We start from the raw sequence: 18,871 nt of genomic DNA on the forward strand, positions 1-18,871 counted from the left end.
GGAAATTTAGCATGTCCCTGCATCCACGAGTTTGCACATCAGTTGTCAAGGGACGGGCTTACACCATAAAACAGAAAATCCACTGATGGTTTCCTTGATAACAGCCTCTCTTGCTGCTGGCCATTGAGTTAGGTAATAGGGAATAAACAAGTACAATTCTCAAGGGTCAAGACTCGATGGCTGACAGGCATAACAAAAGATTATTAATCAGCTTGCTATGACTGCTAAACTTAAACAGCTTCTATTCTTATGCCATTCCTGAAAAAAATGAGTTCTCATCTAATGGGCCTTACCTGGTCATCAAAAATAGAAATGAACCAGTGTGATTAATAACCAAAGGTGGTTGTACGGAAATATATTTAGAACCATGTTATTAACATAGTGAATGGTGTGATGTGTTCTATTAAGCACAAACTGCAACGCTTAGACAATGACTAGAATAAAGTTCTCCTGTTTATAAAAAACATGATTTTTTTGCAACCATTAAAATGCAGGTACAGTTAATTCTTGCTTTATACTTCTTTGCTAATTAGGCATCTCTATTTTGGATGGTTGTTATATATCAAAGTTAAGCTCATTGTAGAACAGTTTGCTAGGCACTTTGATGGCAGATTGGGTCTATACCTTCACTTATTTAGCAAGGTACTTTATTAGCTAATGCCTGATAATTTCATTTATAACAAGAGTAATTTATACCATTTTCTCATTAACACCATTAGAGAAGCATGTGAACATTATTTTGTCTGGGAGAAAGTAGCACTGCCAATTAAATGACTGCTGGGCATAACTGCACATTTCTCACAAGCAGCTCAGGCAAAGCTTATCTTTTCACTGAAATATGTTAATATTTTCACATAAAACTATACACTCCTACAAAGAAGTATGTGGCAAAGAATGAAACAAAAAATTGTTAGGATTATAAGCTACAAAAACGGAATAAAATACTTACAGATACACTTAATGGAATTTTGTGTCAAAGCATTTCCATAAAAGCCCTCTCTGCATCTTTCACATTGGTCACCTGTAGTGTTGTACAAGCATCCTTGACACTGCCCACTCAGATGATGACAGATTTGGATAGCGTTCAGTTCCACATTGCCATTACAGTGACAGGCTACGCATGGCCTGGCTTCTCCATGTAGCCCAAGGGGATCACCATAAAACCCATTATCACAGAGCTCACACTTTCTCCCTATAAAAAAAAAAAAAAAAAATAGGCAGAAAACCATGATTAATGTAACTTGTTTAATCTATATACATATATAAAATTTCCTTCCGATGAAACTAAATTTGGCTTAGTGGTTGTGTGTGTGTGTGTGTGTGTGTGTGTGTGCATATCTATATCTATATATACATATATATATATATATATATATATATATACACACACACATATATATATATATATATATATATGGTTACCTATCAAAACATCTACTCTTCATAACATCTAAACTCAAGACATCAAGACCATAACATCTAAACTTCAAAACATCTAAAACTCATACAGGGGGCAAGGCCCCCTGCACCCCCACACCCCCCGTAAATAAAATATACCTACTCCAAAGATGTACTACAGTGGGGTCAGGAAATTAACTTTTTTCCCCACTGGGGGGTGCAGAAGGGATTGCCCCCCCTGCATAAACATAGTAAAAACTCTTGTGGGATGTTATTTATAGTTGCTTTGTGGGTTTCAATGTTTTGAGATTTAGTGTTATGTGTTTTAGATGTTTTGAAGTTTAAATGTTATGGTCTTGATGTTTTGAGTTTAGATGTTATGAAGAGTAGATGTTTTGATAGGTAACTATATATATATATATATATATATATATATATATATATATATATATATGGATTCACTTCATAACACTGAAACTTCAAAATACTGAAAATGACAAAACTTCATAATACTGAAGACCAAAATACTGAAAGCTCAAAATACTGAATACTCAAAACACTGAAACTCAAAATACTGAAAGCACATATTATGCATAAACTCAGCTTAAACAACATAAATCATAGCAATTTCTACCAAATATATGCAGGGGGCAAGCCCCCCTGCACCCCCTGCTAATTATATATATCTACTCCAAGATTGCACTTAACTACACTATGTGCAATCTTGGAGTTGATATATTTAATTAGCAGGGGGTGTGGGGTGGCACATGGGGGGTGCAGGGGGGCTTGCCCCCCTGCATATATTTGGTAGAAATTGTTATGATTTATGTTGTTTAAACTGAGTTTACGCATAATATGTGTTTTCAGTATTTTGAGTTTCAGTATTTTGAGTTTTCAAGATTTTGAAGTTTCAGTATTTTGGTTTCAGTATTTTGAGTTTCAGTATTTTGATATTTCAATGTTATGAAGTGAATCTATATATATATATATATATATATTTATATATATGTGTGTGTGTATATACACATACAGAAAGAGAGAGAGAGAGAGAATTTAAGACTCATGGAATTTCATCAGACTGATTTTCTTTTCCTTACAATATATATGGACGATGGCAGAAGAATCATGTCGATCAAACAAACAGCTTCTACATTACTGCCATTTCTTAAAAGACAGCTGAAAATCACTTTCAAGGATCATAGCAGAATTTTTTTTTTTTTTGCTTTCCCTGTACCTCCATATGATGGAAGGACCCAGCAAACACCCTCATGGTATATATTCCCCAACTCCAAGGTTACACAACAGTATGGAAAATTACAACTTCAAAGATCACTAAAATTTGCTTTTGGTCATTACACCTTGGCCAAACCACATTCAATTCTGCAACATGACATTCCCAGGGCAGGAGAAAACAAAACTGTCCTTCTAATTTGCCCTTGTGATGCAGTTAACACCATGCTGTTGCATTCTCAGTATTGTGTCCTCTTTTACATCTGTTCATGAAAGCTTCAGTTAACTTACACTCTACTAACCTGTCTGGTACTATGCTTTATTCATCCACTACTGCCTAAATGAGTTTTCCTTAAGCCGAAAATGAAATTCATACTTTAAATCTGATATTTCAGCCCTTTGCTCCTTCTCTGTTCTTAATTTTTAGGTTGTTTCTCCTTCCACCTGTTGCACCCTTATGATATTATGCAACTGTGTCATATGCTCTCCACTTCTCCCCTTCAAGCAAATGAATAACAAGATGCTATACTGTTCATAACACACTGTACCTGCTGGGTTTGCAGCTTGCTTCTGATACACTGTGGGTAAAGTTGTTTTATTTTTAAAATTTAAATCACCTTAATTCAGCTTGTGTTTGCAGGATGATAGTCACACTTCAAAGTATTTTTTTTGGCTGCTTTGCTATTGTTATATTAATTGATTCTTTCACAGTTAATATTCGGAGGTTGGACCTTTGAAGCATCATACCCTCCATTCCCCAACATTATATTAAATATAGGAGTCATCATTAAGAACACACCCTTAGTGTAATCACATTCTGATTGAGTCAAGAGAACCTCATTGTTTCTGCATGCGCAGTGGGCTGACTTAATTTATGTGTGTGTGTGTGTGTGTGTGTGTGTGTGTGTGTGTGTGTGTGTGTGTGTGTGTGTGTGTGTGTGTGTGTGTGCGCGTGTCCCTGGCACACATTATACCGTGTGTAAGCTGCTCTCACCCCACATCCCGTTCAGTAGCAAGTGCTTTCACTTCAAGACACTCATTTCCAGTGCATGTGTATAAGTTTCAGCTAAGTCTGTCTACCTCTAAGCTTGCCTTGTGCTAAACAGGTTTGCTGCTTTACTGACATGCTCTATTTGTAGCCAATCACTCCATTTTATTTAGATCCTCTACTACATCTTTAACTTGGCATGCTGTTATGACACTGTCTTATCTCATATACCTTCCACTTTCTTCTTTATCTTTTTTTCTGATTTTAAAAAAGGTCTGCCTGTACTATCTATCTTGTAAAGGATTCTGAAATCACAGAAGCATATCTTGGTGCCTCTAACCCACTATCTACACACAGTACCCTGCTTTATCTATAGCCCTTTATATCTGGATCTTTATCCCTTTACTGTTTTCTGCCTATTACCAGCCTAGATAAGTGTTCAGTATTTGTCTAAATTCTCTGTTATAACTATTTTTTTTCATTACAACATCTGTCGTTGGCCACAGCCTTCCTCATGTTCTCTTGCTGATTATTACCTACTGCCTACTCCTGTTGGGAAAGGGTTTCCTCAGTCATCTTGCTATCCTTTTAGATTTTCTATGAGGCCCACCATCTGTGCCTTATTCTGGCTGCTACCATTTTTAGCTTTGGACAAAGAACGCAGCTCTGACACACTAGACTCACAGGGATCTCTTTTCCTGACATCAAAGGCCCTATTTTTCTGTTCACAGATGTACTAACTTTGGTTTAATAACTGGGATATTAAATATGTAAGCAATTAGATGAGCAACATACATGACTTCTTCTGCATCTTGATGTAGCCACTATGTAATCTTTAATTCTATTATGCTCAATCTTCAGTATTTCTTAACTAAGTACAGCTACCTAAAACAAGGCTGTTTTTCACTTAGAGGTGGAAAACGTACCTTTGTGCTACAAAAAGCTCTCCTTGCCTGCAGTCTTGTTAGAACATCCTCACTTAGTAAGTAATAAGGCCCAAACTGGCTCATGGCAGAACCCACAATTGAGGACACCACTAAGATTACTCTTCCTATCTTAAAACTTATTAATACTGTAAACCTTTGGGATTTTGACAAATGTACTTTATCAGCTTAAACTGCCTAAAAATAAGCTCTTTCACAGAAACTTTAATTCCAGTCATAATGAACCCTACAGACACGAGATTTTTAGCATTCTATGGGTCTTACGCTGGTCGTCTCAAAGCAACAATTGTTCTCTAGCCTTCACTATCTTAGAGAATTTGGGATCAGTAATCTGCCTTCTAAAATTGATAATGCTGATGTGTTCTTCTTATAGGTTCATAGGTAGGTACTAGGCTATCTGCCCAAGGGGATTTATAAGCCTAGCCAGAATGTGTTGGCTTTCGCCGCCCCCTTAGATTAGTTCCCTGTGTCTCTGTCCAGCAGAGCCACTGAAGTGATCCCCAGGGTAAACTTTCTGTTTCCCATCCACGCGTCAAGGTTTCTTCAGAAGAGTGTTAGCAAGGAGCTCTGCCTAATGTAGATTGGAATCTTGTTCCAAAGCATGTGAAGTCTCTGGGACAGGAATATATCCCTCCAGCACGTCCTATTTATTCTTGTGGTGAGGTTTAGATCCCTGGAGCGTGTGGCTCGAGGGCATAAGGTTTTCTTTAGGTGGAGCATGTCCATCAATTGTGGGTTGGACATGGCCTTGTATGACAGGCAGAGATCACCTCTGGGTAGGCAGTATGCAACTGAGTACAGCTGGAGTTTCTTCAGTCGAGCTGCGTAGGGCATCTGTTTGAGGCCAGTGATCCTCTTGGTGAGGTACTTCTGTGGTCTTTCCAGCTGTTGCAGGTGTCTTGTAAGGTACATCCCAAATGGGGCATTGTACCCTATGATGGGTCTGATGAGTGATGAGTAGAGGGGCACAATGACCTCTTTTGATCTGGATGCGAACCCTTTTGTGATTAGGTGGGCCACGTAGAAGGATTTTCTAACCACTTTGGCAATGTGATTATCAAAGGTGAGATTACTATCTACTTGGGTCCCCAGATCCCTTATTACGTTTTCCGTATTTAGGGGACTACCACCTATGTGGTAGTTTGTGGGTACTTTGTTTTTTCAAAAGGGGATGACTATGCACTTTTTGGCATTTAGCTTGAGGCCATGATTTTGACACCAGGTATCTGTTTCAGTGAGACCCTTTTGGAGGATGTCTGTGTCAGCCGGAGAGTCAGTTATAGCTCCTAGTTTGCAGTCGTCTGCGAACTTGGTCAGCCATAGTCCTCCTGTGCTTGCCTGTAACCTCTGAGAAGTATATGCCAAAACAGGAAGGGTCCTAGGACTGAGCCCTGGGGAACACCACTTGTAACCGGTTTAGAGTCGGACCTAGCTCCCGCAACTCTCATCATGTGGGTTCTGTCCGTGAGCCAGTTGGCAACCTATCTTATGATATAGGGGTTTATTTTCAGGCTGAACTTGATTATGTTCTTGAGTGCATAATCTACATTTTTGGAGATGAAACCCTTTGGATCCAGGTCTTCAAACTTTATCTATGATCTTGAAATAGAGTACTCTAGCATAGATTGGTCTTTAGTTTTTCAGTGCTCTGCTAATGATTTTACATCCACAGTATCTGCACAGAATCTCTGAAATGTTTGAGACAGATTCTTCACCCATATATATAGAAAAAGTTGGAGGTCAGGAAAGCCTTTATGATCAAGAAACTCCATAATCACTTAAATCGTAGGGATGCAGCCTGTTCTGACTGGAAAAGATCTTCCACCACTGATTTGAGTACCAGGTTAATTTGTCTTCAAAGCCTAGATAAAATGCTACAAGAAGGCACAAAACTATGCTGGGAAGAAAAAGGCAAACCAAGATCTTTTCTGTCTTCAGGCACTTTGGAAAGGAGATGAACCATTTAGTAGGTCACCCAGTCTACTCTTTGCAGAAGAGTTTAGAATGAAATTCAGCCTCTTCCCCAGAGCTTTTCTAGCTCTGTCTTCATACTATCAGATACTGGTAATAACATTTTTCCCTCCTTTTCATTTGAACAAGATGATATGAAACAAGTTCTTTTTTTCTTAGAAATCCCAAAGATCACCATCTAAAAACGGTAACAATAAGTATTCTGTATAACTGTATATTCAAACATTATGTAAAGATTATAATCTGCAGTCCATTAACACAAATTCCTTGTCTCTGTCAGAACTCATTTTATGCTGTCTAGAAAGTGGTTATTTTTCTTCCACTTTTAGAAACATCTCCGGTTAGGTCCATCTCTGACTGAAGATTGATTTCTCTGCTTCACAGTCTATGAAATATACTAGAAAGAATAGTTTTTCAGCAGGTTAGCTCTACATCATACATAAACATTCTGACTGCTCCCTTCTCAGTGCTGAATGCTATTCACCATAGCACAGGGGGTTGCCTTACATCTGGTACCTTGTTTATTCATTACCCAAAGGCCTTCAACTCACAAAGGCTGTGTGTTGAGGGGAGGGGTGGTTCTGTTATCCTTTGTTGTGTTTCTCAAGTTATTGAGCTGAGTGATCATTTAAACTCAAGACAGGTTCTGCTCTTCTTCTCTTAGCCTCCATTAACTTTGGATGTGTCATGGAATCTGTTCGTGGCCCTTTTCTTTTTTCCAGTATTTGTAAACTCTAAATCCTTAGACCTTCCTGGTCTGGAACCCTGTACTTTACGCTAATAACATGGTCATTTCCAGATTCTCAGTCACTCAAAACTTATTAAAGAGTTGCTACAAAATTATCTGGTCAACATGGTAAAATAGCTTGAGGAAATATTTAATCATGAGTTAGGACAGGACAAAGGTTATGCATCTGATGTCTCTGAATGGCCCAAGCAGATTTTACTTTTTCTATTTTTTTTTTTTTTTTGGTGTGGGAAACAAATCTGTTAAGGGATTCAGGCAACTGGATCTTGTGCATATTACAAAGTTCTGTCTTATAAGTTCATAGGTGTATACTAGACTAATGACCACTAGGCCCCTTAATAGACCAGTTGTACAACCCAAATGTGATCCACAAATTTGATTTATATTGGACTTACAGGGGGTGATTAACTGACTGCATCTGTCCAACAGAAACATAGAAGCCAGACAAGGGGTGAATTTCCAATTACCCATCCACTGTTCCAAGTTGTGTATAAATAGTGGTAGGGAGAAACTCTGCTTCACATGGATGCAAAGCCTGCTCCAGAGAATGGAAATTCTCTGAAATACATATCTCTCTCTCCAACATGTCCTATTTATGTTGCAAACAAAATTTAGGTTTTCTAATTCAATAAACAGATTATTGTCACTTCAAAGGTTACTACCTCTAAGTTGGACTTAGCATACCCAAGGTAGACATAACAGACATCCCATCTGCTTCTGCTTGAGGGGTAACTTCCCCTTTACTACTCTCTCCCATTCCTGTTTTTCTTCACTTCTATAACTAGTCTCTTTTCTCATTCCTTACTTATGACTTTGTTATTCTGGGAATTTCCCTCTTCCTTCTTATACTTTCCCACAGTGTAAAAATATATAAAAAAAAAAAATCCTTAATTATGAAAATAGGGGGAGGGGTATTTTATCTTAACTGAACTTTAATGTATCAATGGGCAAAGAGTTAGTAAAAGGACAACATTTGCTGGTTACTATGGATGTCCAGAGTTTGTTCACATCCATCCCGAATGACATAGGAATACAAGCAATAAGGGAATTGTTACAAATATTTCCCTCCATTGATAGGAATAAAGAAATACTTATTTGTCAACTTCTAGACTTGGTGTTATGTAACAACGTTTTTTCTTTCAGGGGGTGCCTGTTTCTAGAGGAATCAGGTGTGGCTATGGGCACCCCCTGTGCAAATACATACGCCAACCTGGTGATGTATCAATGGGAAAGGGAGTTTATCTTTACTCATCATTGGTATAGTAAGGTCCTGGTATATAGGCGTTTTGTAGATGATATTTTAGTTGTATGGGATGGGACTTTAGATGATTTTAATTTATCTAAGGATTATTTAGAGACAACAACTAGTTTCCTTAGATTTACTGCTGAAACATCTTATGATTCAGTGAATTTTTTAGATGTCAGTTTAGACATCAGAGGAGGTAGATTGATCTCCACTTTGCATAGAAAAACATGCTGGAAAAATACTATTCTACAATTTGACAGCATGCATCCTCGCCATGTATTTGGTGGCATAGTAAAGAGTCAGTTCACTAGATTGTCTAAATTATGCACAGACAACTTGGATCTGTTATTAGAGGCTGATAAAATGGAAAAGACATTTACTGATAGGGGTTATGATAAAGACTTGATAAAAAGTATTAGAGCACAGGTTTTAGGTGAGACAGTAATACCCAATAATGATGTTAAGTATAAATTACATGTTGATGTCCATACCCGAAAATACCCAAGGAACATGATTGAGAGATTACGTTTTGTAACTACCTATACCAATGACAGTCCCAACATCAGAAAGATTATAACTAAAAACTGGGGAGTATTGACAACTGATGAACAGACACTACAGCTGGTAGGTAAGGCTCCTTGTTTTACCTATAGAAATAACAAAAACTTAAAACGGCTTTTGTGTGATATTCCAGGATTTGGTCAAGCAGTCAAAGTCCCATATGGAAAGAGACTTGGTACATTTCCATGTAATCATTGCAGTTATTGCAAATGCATTTCAAAAGAACAGGTGTTTGTACATCCTGAGCTGACTTATTCCTTTAGTCCTAGGTTTCAGGCCTTGTGTGAAACTTGTGGTCTGATCTATTTAGCTACTTGTGAGTCATGTTCTGTGTTTTACATAGGTTTAACTAAGAGAAAACTGAAAAATAGAATTTATAATCACTTGTATGATATTAAAAATAAAAATGAACAAAATGCTTTAGCGAAGCATATTATGCTTCATCCTGACCACGCTTTTGTGTTTAGGGTGTTACAGATTGTTGAACCAAATGTAAGAGGTGGTGACTATATGAACCATCTAGAACAAAAGGAATTGCAATGGATTTTTAAGCTGAGGGGACATTATCCCCCTGGTTTAAATACGTATGTTTCACTTAGGTCCTACCTTAATTCACGTAGATGAGTTGACTATAAGTATTATAGTAACCATGCATAACCTTTTTCACTTAATATTTTGTACATATAGTCTAGATATGCTTATTTTATGTTTATATATAGTCATCTTGTATGCTATAGAATGTTCCTTAAGTAGACTAGGACACTTAAGCAGCTAGATATTTTGTTCTTGTACTTACCTGACATTGATTTTTTAGATAAATTTATCAAATATTTAATACTAGTTTTAGATTTTGAAACTACATATATTTATTTATCTATACAAGTTTATGCATATATTTTATATTTAAATATCTATACACATCAAATAAATGAGTAAATATTTATCTATTTATTTATTTATTTACATTCATATTCATATGTATAAATTGTTTAATATTGTTTACCATTTCATACTATATAAACTAGATAATGATTGTTCAGATAGTTAAATGTATTTTATTTAGGTGTTGTTAGTGTAAAGAAGTGTATCTGTTTAGTTTATATGGGCTTGAATTCATTGCATATCATGCTGCTGCTTGAAGAAACTCTGATGCTTTCTGATTCATTAAATGGTTAATTGATTAATTGTTTTATTGTTTTTATGATGATGGCTTTGACTATATAAGTTCACAGTCTTATCTTGATGTTATGGTCTGAGGAAGCATATTTAAAATACGCGAAAGCGCTTACCATTTTAAATAAAATTCTACAAGTTTTATAATCTGGTCGTGGTGAGTCCGAAGTTTGTTATATCTACATACCCAAGGTAGACATAACAGACATCCCATCTGCTTCTGCTTGAGGGGTAACTTCCCCTTTACTACTCTCTCCCATTCCTGTTTTTCTTCACTTCTATAACTAGTCTCTTTTCTCATTCCTTACTTATGACTTTGTTGTTCTGGGAATTTCCCTCTTCCTTCTTATACTTTCCCACAGTGTGAAAATATAAAAAAAAATCCTTAATTATGAAAATAGCAGGAGAGGTATTTTATCTTAAATGAACTTTAATGTATCTGTAACTGAACTTTAATGTTTTGTAACTGTTATTGTATTTTTAATGTTGTCTGATCTTTGTGGAGCTTTTCTCCCCGGGCCTCTACTGAAAATGGACATATATCCAGCTAGACTAGCCCGGTCAACAAATGTAAAATAAATAAAAATAAATAAATAATCTAGTAGTTCTAATGCTGTCTGTTTCGCAGATGTGCAAAAGATACATCAAAATAGGATCCAGGGATGTCTTGTATGCCAAACAAAGATCAACTCTCAGAAGCCTGTATGTGTCTGGTGAGGTATATACTGAAAGGGACATTATACTCTATGATGGGCCTGATGAGGGCTGAGTACCATGGTGATGATCTCTCTGGACATAGATACCATGCCCTTGCTTACACACTGAGCACCACAGAAGGATTTTCTTACTACCTTGGACACATGTTTGTTGAAAGCTAGGTTACTATCTACATGAATTCCCATATCCCTGACAAATGAATCAACTTTTAAGGGTGTTTAATTGATGACATAGTTACCTGGGGTGGCAGACTTCCCTAAAGATACTCAAAGTACAGCTAACTGATCTTTTATTACATTTTTTCACTGCTGAAGTCATTTCTTCAACATGGAAAGGCACTTCAATGGCCCAGCTTAAATTCCTTTGCTGACCAGCACCTGCTCTAAAATCCTAAACAATCTGCAGGTTCTTTAAAAAAAATCAAGTTTATTCCCTTAACTCAAAAATTAAGAAAGAGTACCATTGTCATGCTCTGCTTACTGCCAATGGGCTCCTAGTTAGGGATCACTCTGGCTTTTTCTTTAGCACCTCTTTCTTTGCATTACAAAATACAGATCATATCAAACTGATATGCAAGCTGAGTACCATACATGCTCATTATTCTTTCACTGCAATCTAAAAAGGGCACTAGGTTTTTACAAACCTCACAAAAACCTGAAGTGATCCTGCTTTTATTAGAGAATTGTCAAAACAAACGTCCCCACCCTATTAGAGAACAAACATTATCCAACAGGGTATTAATGTACAGGTCAAGACCAGCAAAATAAAAAGTTAGTCACTTTATGGCAGTATATTAAACTGCTGTAGGGCATGGACTAAAAACAAAACAAAACAAAAAAATGTTGACTATTTTTTAAGTTTGCTAAGGGTGGCTTTGTTGTTTAAATAGTGCAAAATATAAAATAAAAAGTAAATGAAGGAAATAAGAGAGAGAGTGGGCGAGAGAGACTGCAAACCACGGAGACTGCAAACCACTTGCTGAGACAACTGTAGGTTAGTTTACCATTTTATATCATTGTGTATAAAGTATTTAGTAATACGCAGTGAAGAAAAGATGCCAAAGAAACATGGAATATTAGGATACAGCTTGCTAACTGTCCTTTACAGCAGACTTGCATACAAAAACAATAAAAATTGAGGCAGGATGTGTAAAGTTTTGCTACATGATTAATCTTATTTACTTTCCTCATCAACATTAAAAATACAATATTTTATCTCTGCTTGCTCAGCTATTAGTTACATCCAGAAGACTTGGTGAAGGTACTGTCTTGATGCATAATGATGGCAATGCTAAAATCGATTTCTTTATACCATTTTGGGCTTGTCATTTAACATAAAAGTAGCCACAAATGAAACATTTAGTCTTGATCAATAATGTATTATACTAGCTGTTAAAAAGAGTTCTGTACTTTAAAATTAATATATTATCACAAATATTGCTTCATTTCTCCATAAAGTCTTCTGAGCATTTGCAACTACAACACATTTTTTTATCATGAGCAATGTCTTGAAGTTTTGGTATACATATATATATATATATATATATATATATATATATATTACAGAATATGTAAATAATAAGAAATGACAGAAGATGGTAACAGTTTTTAACAATGCTAAAAAAAAGTATGAGGCAAGACAAGGAACAATAATGTCCTTGACTCAAAAAAATATTTCCTGAGACATCTATAACTCGAACATTATGCTTAATTATTGAATTACACAAAATAGCAGGAAAAATTTGAGAAAATGTAATCTGACGTCAAGCTATTGGATATTAATATTATTATAATGAAAAAGAAATTTTCAGATGCATACTCATATTTATTGTGTGGGAAAAATTGTGGCTGAAGAAAGAATGACATAATAATACTAAGAAACAAATGTCTATATGTTTTCTAAATCTAAAAAGCAGTAGTAGAAGTAGAAGGAATACCATTTTTTTCAGAGTCAGACATAGAAGGAACAAGCATGAGTCATCTTGGCAACATTTTTAAATTAATGTTTGATACAATTTTCATAGACAGTCTCTGCCTCCTTACAGGACCGAGAGAGCTCATTGTGTTGTCAGACAAATTTTACAGAATGCAGAAAAAGGAAAATCATTAAGAATATGATGTTATGATTAACAAAGAATGATTCAAGCCATCAGCAATTGTGTTAGCATGTTATGAAAGCAGCAGGAAAAAATCTAGAAGGATTTGCCTTAGGGTATCATAAAAAGAAGGATCCTTTAGAACAACTCTTCTTTTCAGACATGAGGAGGACATGGAATTATGGCTGCTTGGACCAGAAAGAAAGCACCAGGAAAATATCTGTTAATCACAATCTGGCTTTAAGAATTTCATCATCAGAGAGTGAGAAAATAAGAAACAAGTGCAGAATGTGATCCATCTAATCTAGATAAAATGCTTTTTGGGGAAAGGTGGTGCTGCAAAGAAGTGACGTGGAAGCTGGAGGTAGGAAAGTGATGCAAAGAGGTCAAATTATAACCAGTCACATCTGCCAAAGTACTTGATCAGAGGTTGGGTAGGGTGGGGGGGGGTTAATACTGTTGTATTTACATGGCATCCATTTCCAAATTTATACCTTCCTAAAATACACACTGCTAAAAATCAGAATGTTTGTCTGAAAAGTTGTATCCAAGCTACTTTGCTAAGGGATATGTTCTTGGTAACTCTTCGCTTGTTGATATAAAACAATGTACACCATTTCTTACTATCCAGTGTAAGAAGGAATGCTTGTAAGCTTAGAAATACAGATCTGAGTTTTATGATATCTGTTTCTAGGAATTTCTAATGACTGACCACTGACTTGACCAAAATTCACCTGATCTAGTAGAACAGCACCCCATATTATTAGCATGAAGGTAGCATTAGTGAGAGTTTAGTATGCCTATGCTTATGAGAAAAAAAAAAAACATTCAAAAATGCAGGTAACCTAATCTTATCTAATTACTATATTTCTCTGAAAGGTTTGTGCATCTCTAACACTATCTTATTGTAAAAAGTATTAAATGATAGCCTGATAGATGCAATGAGGAGAGAAATAGGCAGAACGCAAAAGGTAACCAGCAAGAGAGGTCATATAGTAAAATATAATAATGAATATGCTGATAAGGACAGAGTTACTTATCTAATGAAATACACTAATGATAATGAGCACATCAGGAGTATCATTTCAAAGAATTGGAACATCCTAACTCTGGCAGAAGATATTAGATCAGTAGTTGGTGAGAAACCAACCTTTATATTTAAAACATGCGACAATCTGAAAGAAATTTTTTCTAGAACATTAGATATCAGAACTGTCAGAACCTATGATATGGTAGGCACTTTTCCCTGCAAGAAGTGTAACATGTGTAAATTTATAAATCACATTCAGAACTACAGACACCCAAAGGGCTACTTTGAGTTTAAACCAAAGATATATGCTGACTGCAATAGCAGTAATTTAATATATATGGCGAATTGCACCTCCTGTGACGCCTTTTATATTGGACAGACTAAAAGAAGAATGAAGGAGCGTATTTATAACCATAGCTATGATATACACAAGAGAGTTGAGATTAATGCTTTAGCGAAGCATATTATTAATAATCCTAACCATGAGTTTAAATTTAGAGTGCTTCAACTAGTGGAGACCAACAAAAGATTAGGAGATAATGTAAACCGACTATTAGAGACTGAACTGAACTGGATTTTTAGAACAGGAGCTCATAAAGAACCAGGACTGAATAACTCTGTTTCTTTGAGACCTATACTTGAAAGAAGGTAGTGGCTGGCAATTAGATTTTGAAAAAGAAAAATAGTTTGAAAATTAACTGGTGGGTTTAATAAATTGAATGGAATGGACTGTATAATTGTGTGCAATGGGATTTTAATACAGTTATAGGTTTACACTGTTCATTTATAGCCACAGTTTTAATTTTAATCATAGTATTTATATTTACAGGTATATTATTATTAATATACATTATAATACACTATTCATAATTCACTTTGATTTAGAATTATTATTAACTTACAATTCTAATAGTAAGAAATGTCAGTTTCTTATGTATATTAATTACTTTGCAGCTAGGTATCACGAGTTTAAATACTTGTGAGTTAATTTAGTTTAGTAGTAAAATTGAGACATTCTATCATCGTTTTTTACATTTCACATTTATTCATCTTTAATAGGATTTAATTTTTCATTTTTTCATTTTTTCCTACTGTAGTTAGTTTATACATCAAGAATACATGCGATATAAGTTTTGAGTATAGTTGGGAATACCTTATATTTTATGAAGTGTTACGCAAATAGCCAGTTTAAATACAACCAATGAATGTGATATAAGCCTGAATATATTTAGGAACACTTGATATTTTATCAAGAGTTACGCATATACATTTGAGATACCTTCATCACGACGCATATCTTGAATTAATGCCGCATGACGGCTAGCGTCATGTGACGGTTTGAAGCGCGTCATAGGCAAACAGCAAGTTAGCGTTTTAATGCTGTGGAGAAGGTTTAGAATAAGCTTTCATACACTATGCAATCTAAATATACTATGCATTAGAAATCAAGTATTAATTTACTAATACAGCCACTTCTTGTGTAAATAGTTTTCAGCAAAATGAGGCGAGAAGCATGGTTTATCCAGTATGCCGTAACTAGGATACTGAGAGGTCAACAGAATGAGGTTAGTTTTGATTATATAAGTTTATCTAGTCATCTATGTTTGCTTTAAACATTGCGATTAGGTAAAATCTTTTGAAAGAGAACGATGTTCTGTTGTGAAAAGTTGGAATGATGTTTCATTTGTGCAATTTACATTTTTACCCGTTTTTGAGTCGTCTTTGGCGTTTGTTTTGCTGTTATTCATGAGATTAGCTAACAGCTTATGCTAGATGGATCTGAAATGTTTTAAACTAAGTTTTATGAAAGTCTTAGCAGTTTTTATTATATGAATGCATCATATATTTAAGAATGTTTTTAATGATTCTTGTATATACATAAGAAATGAGCGCTAGATCTGATGCTGTTTTTTTGAAAGAGAGTAAATAATAATACTACTTTAAGACTCACAACTGCAAAGGAGATTAGATTGGTTACGAATATTGGAATGCTTAATTAATTGTTTAATCACCAATCTAACCAGAGGGTGTGACAGGTGAATTTTTGTATAAAAGGAGGTTGAGCATTCTGTTTAATTGATCTGATGAAGCATGCGTTGTGCATGTGAAAGCGCTTATCCGTTCCTTGTTTTTAAGTGAATAAAGAAGTTTTTACGATTTATTTACGGCCTATTCTCGTGGTGTATCCTGACAGTTTTTTTGCTACTATCTTATTGTAATCATTGTTGACTCTTGAGCAACACTGTGACTCAGTGGAAAAACTTCAGTCCAACAGGTTGGAGTTCCTCATTTCCAGTCATTGTCTGTAAGGAGTTTGCATTTTCTTACAATGTATGTGTGAGATTTTGGTGCTCTTGTGGCTAAACCAATTTGTCAGTATATCCATACATACAAATACATACTTCTTTTCTCTCTCTCTCTCTCGATATATATATATATATATATATATATATATATATACACACACACATATATATCTATTGTATGTATATAGGTTCATAGGTGTGTATTAAATTAATGATCACTAGGGCCTCTTTAAGCCTAGCCATACATCCCAAATCTCTAGCAAGTTCTGCTGCCCTTGGTTAGTGTAAGCAAAGGCTTGGGAGAGGAAACATTAATAAGAAGGGTCCAGGAGGTGAACCATTTACTGGCTACCTGTGTCCATTAGAGATATAGGTCCCAAGTCAGTGCTGAATTTCCTGTTCCCCATCCAACTGCCCAAGTTACACTTGAACTGGGTTAGGGAGAAACTCTGCTTCACATGAATGAACAGCCCATACCACTTACCCTTTTAGTGGAAGAAATCTGGACAAAATCTAAATTAATTGGGGGATAAAGGCCCAGAATTAGGGAAAGATTTTAAATATTACTCTTATAAATGTAGACATTTGCTAGAATAACAGCAACTGTGTTAGCATGCATGTGCTAAAGAATAGAAAATCTACAACTCAAATATATATTATTTATTGACTTAAATCATCAGTAATTTGTCAAAAAATTACGCATTTTATGAGGAACAGACCAAACATATGAGGCAAAAATCGGAATATTCTGAGAAAATCTGGACAGCTGAGAACATAGCAGAGTCTGTTCCAAAGAAGGGGGTAGTCTCTAAGGGTTTACCTACAGAAGTTCGAAAATGATACCATCGAATGACGATACAGTCAACCCCGTTCAGCGAAACTGACATTGTCGAAATACAAATTGCTGTAAACCTCAGAACGGGCTTTAACATGGTTTGAGATGACGGCAACATTTGTATTTCTTCAATGTCGGGTTTGACATTGTCGCCACTCAACCTCCTGAGATTGACTAAAGTGGGCTTGACCAAATCTACCTCGAACTGCTAAGTGGAAACCATCTCTAAGATATATAACTGTCTCATATCACAGGTAAGATTTAAATCTTTAGAACAGCTAAGTCTGGCGCTGCTTGGTGGCAGATAAGCAGGAGGTCCATCAGAGTTATATCCTATGATGCCTTGTATGCCAGGCACAGATCTCCCATTAACAGCTTGTAGGAGTCTGTATACAGATGTAGGGTTTTAAGGCTGTGTGCATAAGACATTTTTGCAATGCTCTGTATACTTTTAAGGAGGAACCGTTGTGTACATTCCAATTGTTGGATGTTTCTGGTTAGGTACATACTAAAGAGGGCAGTGTACTCAATGAGAGGACAGATAAATACCGAATACAGTGGATTACTAAACTACTTCGACCTAGATTGTTTATAAATTGCACAACCTAGAATGATTTCCTTACTAAAGTAGACAGAAGGTGGTCAAAGGCTAGATTACTGATTGCATGTGCCCTCAAGTCCCTGACTGCTGGGTCAACCCTTTGAGGTGTGATGTCAATATGATAGTTGCCAGGGGTATCTGACTTCTCAAAGGATGCTAGTATGCATTTTTGGCATTTAGTTTTAGTCCATTGCTCTTATACCAGTCATTTGTCCATGTCAGCCCTTCTTGAAGTACAATAGTGTCCATGGTTTATTCTATGACTACTTCTAATTTGAAATCATCTGCAAATTAAGTCAGACAGAACACCATGACATTGGTCATGTCATTAGAGAGGTAGATGCCAAAAAGGAGTGGTTGCAAGACTGATGCCTGAGGGACTTCACTGGTGACTGGCCACTTTGTAGAAATTGACTTCCCAGTTCTAACTTCCTGGGTCCTGTCTTTGAGCCAGCTGGATATCAATGCAAACATACACACTCACACACATGCATACCTGTGCATATATATATGTATATATATATATATATATATATATATATCCCCTTATCAGTTGATTCAGTCTTCAGAAACTTGAATTTCATAAGGACAACACCATACAGAACTCATAGCTTTTGAATGGAGATCGGGGTACAGTGTGGATTGGGAAATGTACCCTTTTCTTCACTCTCGGTATTTGTAACTTGCAGTGGGTGTGGGGGTTACAGGGGGGATTGCCCCTTGCAAAAATGTAAAAAATAGTAGATTTTTGTGTTTATTTTTTTTTTATGTTTTATATATATATATATATATATATATATATATATATATATATATATATATATATATACATACATGGTTCTACCTTACATAGTCGACAGTGCAGAACATCGACAACGCAATTGTGATTGCCAGATCATCGAAAATGCAGAAGACCGACGGATGAAAACACCGACGCCGAGGATACCGACATGAGAAAAGGCTGTGTAAGTATGTGGTAGTGACGGACGTTAGGGTGCGAGTAAGGTAAGTGTGGATATTGATGGTCT

The 18,871-nt window shown here is 35.9% G+C and overlaps 1 protein-coding gene across 2 annotated transcripts in view; it reads right to left on the reverse strand.

Annotated features, from left to right (window-relative positions):
* LAMC3 (laminin subunit gamma 3) overlaps positions 1–18,871 on the reverse strand; it is a 4,228,426-nt gene that overhangs the window by 1,364,139 nt on the left and 2,845,416 nt on the right. For both annotated transcript variants that reach the window (XM_044058389.1, XM_044058388.1), the window contains one exon: positions 950–1,192. In XM_044058389.1, the coding sequence (XP_043914324.1) occupies positions 950–1,192 (243 nt within the window). The remainder of the gene's footprint in view (positions 1–949; positions 1,193–18,871) is intronic.

This window comes from Protopterus annectens, chromosome 16.part0, assembly GCF_019279795.1.
Source record: "Protopterus annectens isolate FY-2018-M chromosome 16.part0, PAN1.0, whole genome shotgun sequence".
In the NCBI taxonomy this organism is placed as follows: domain Eukaryota; kingdom Metazoa; phylum Chordata; order Ceratodontiformes; family Protopteridae; genus Protopterus; species Protopterus annectens.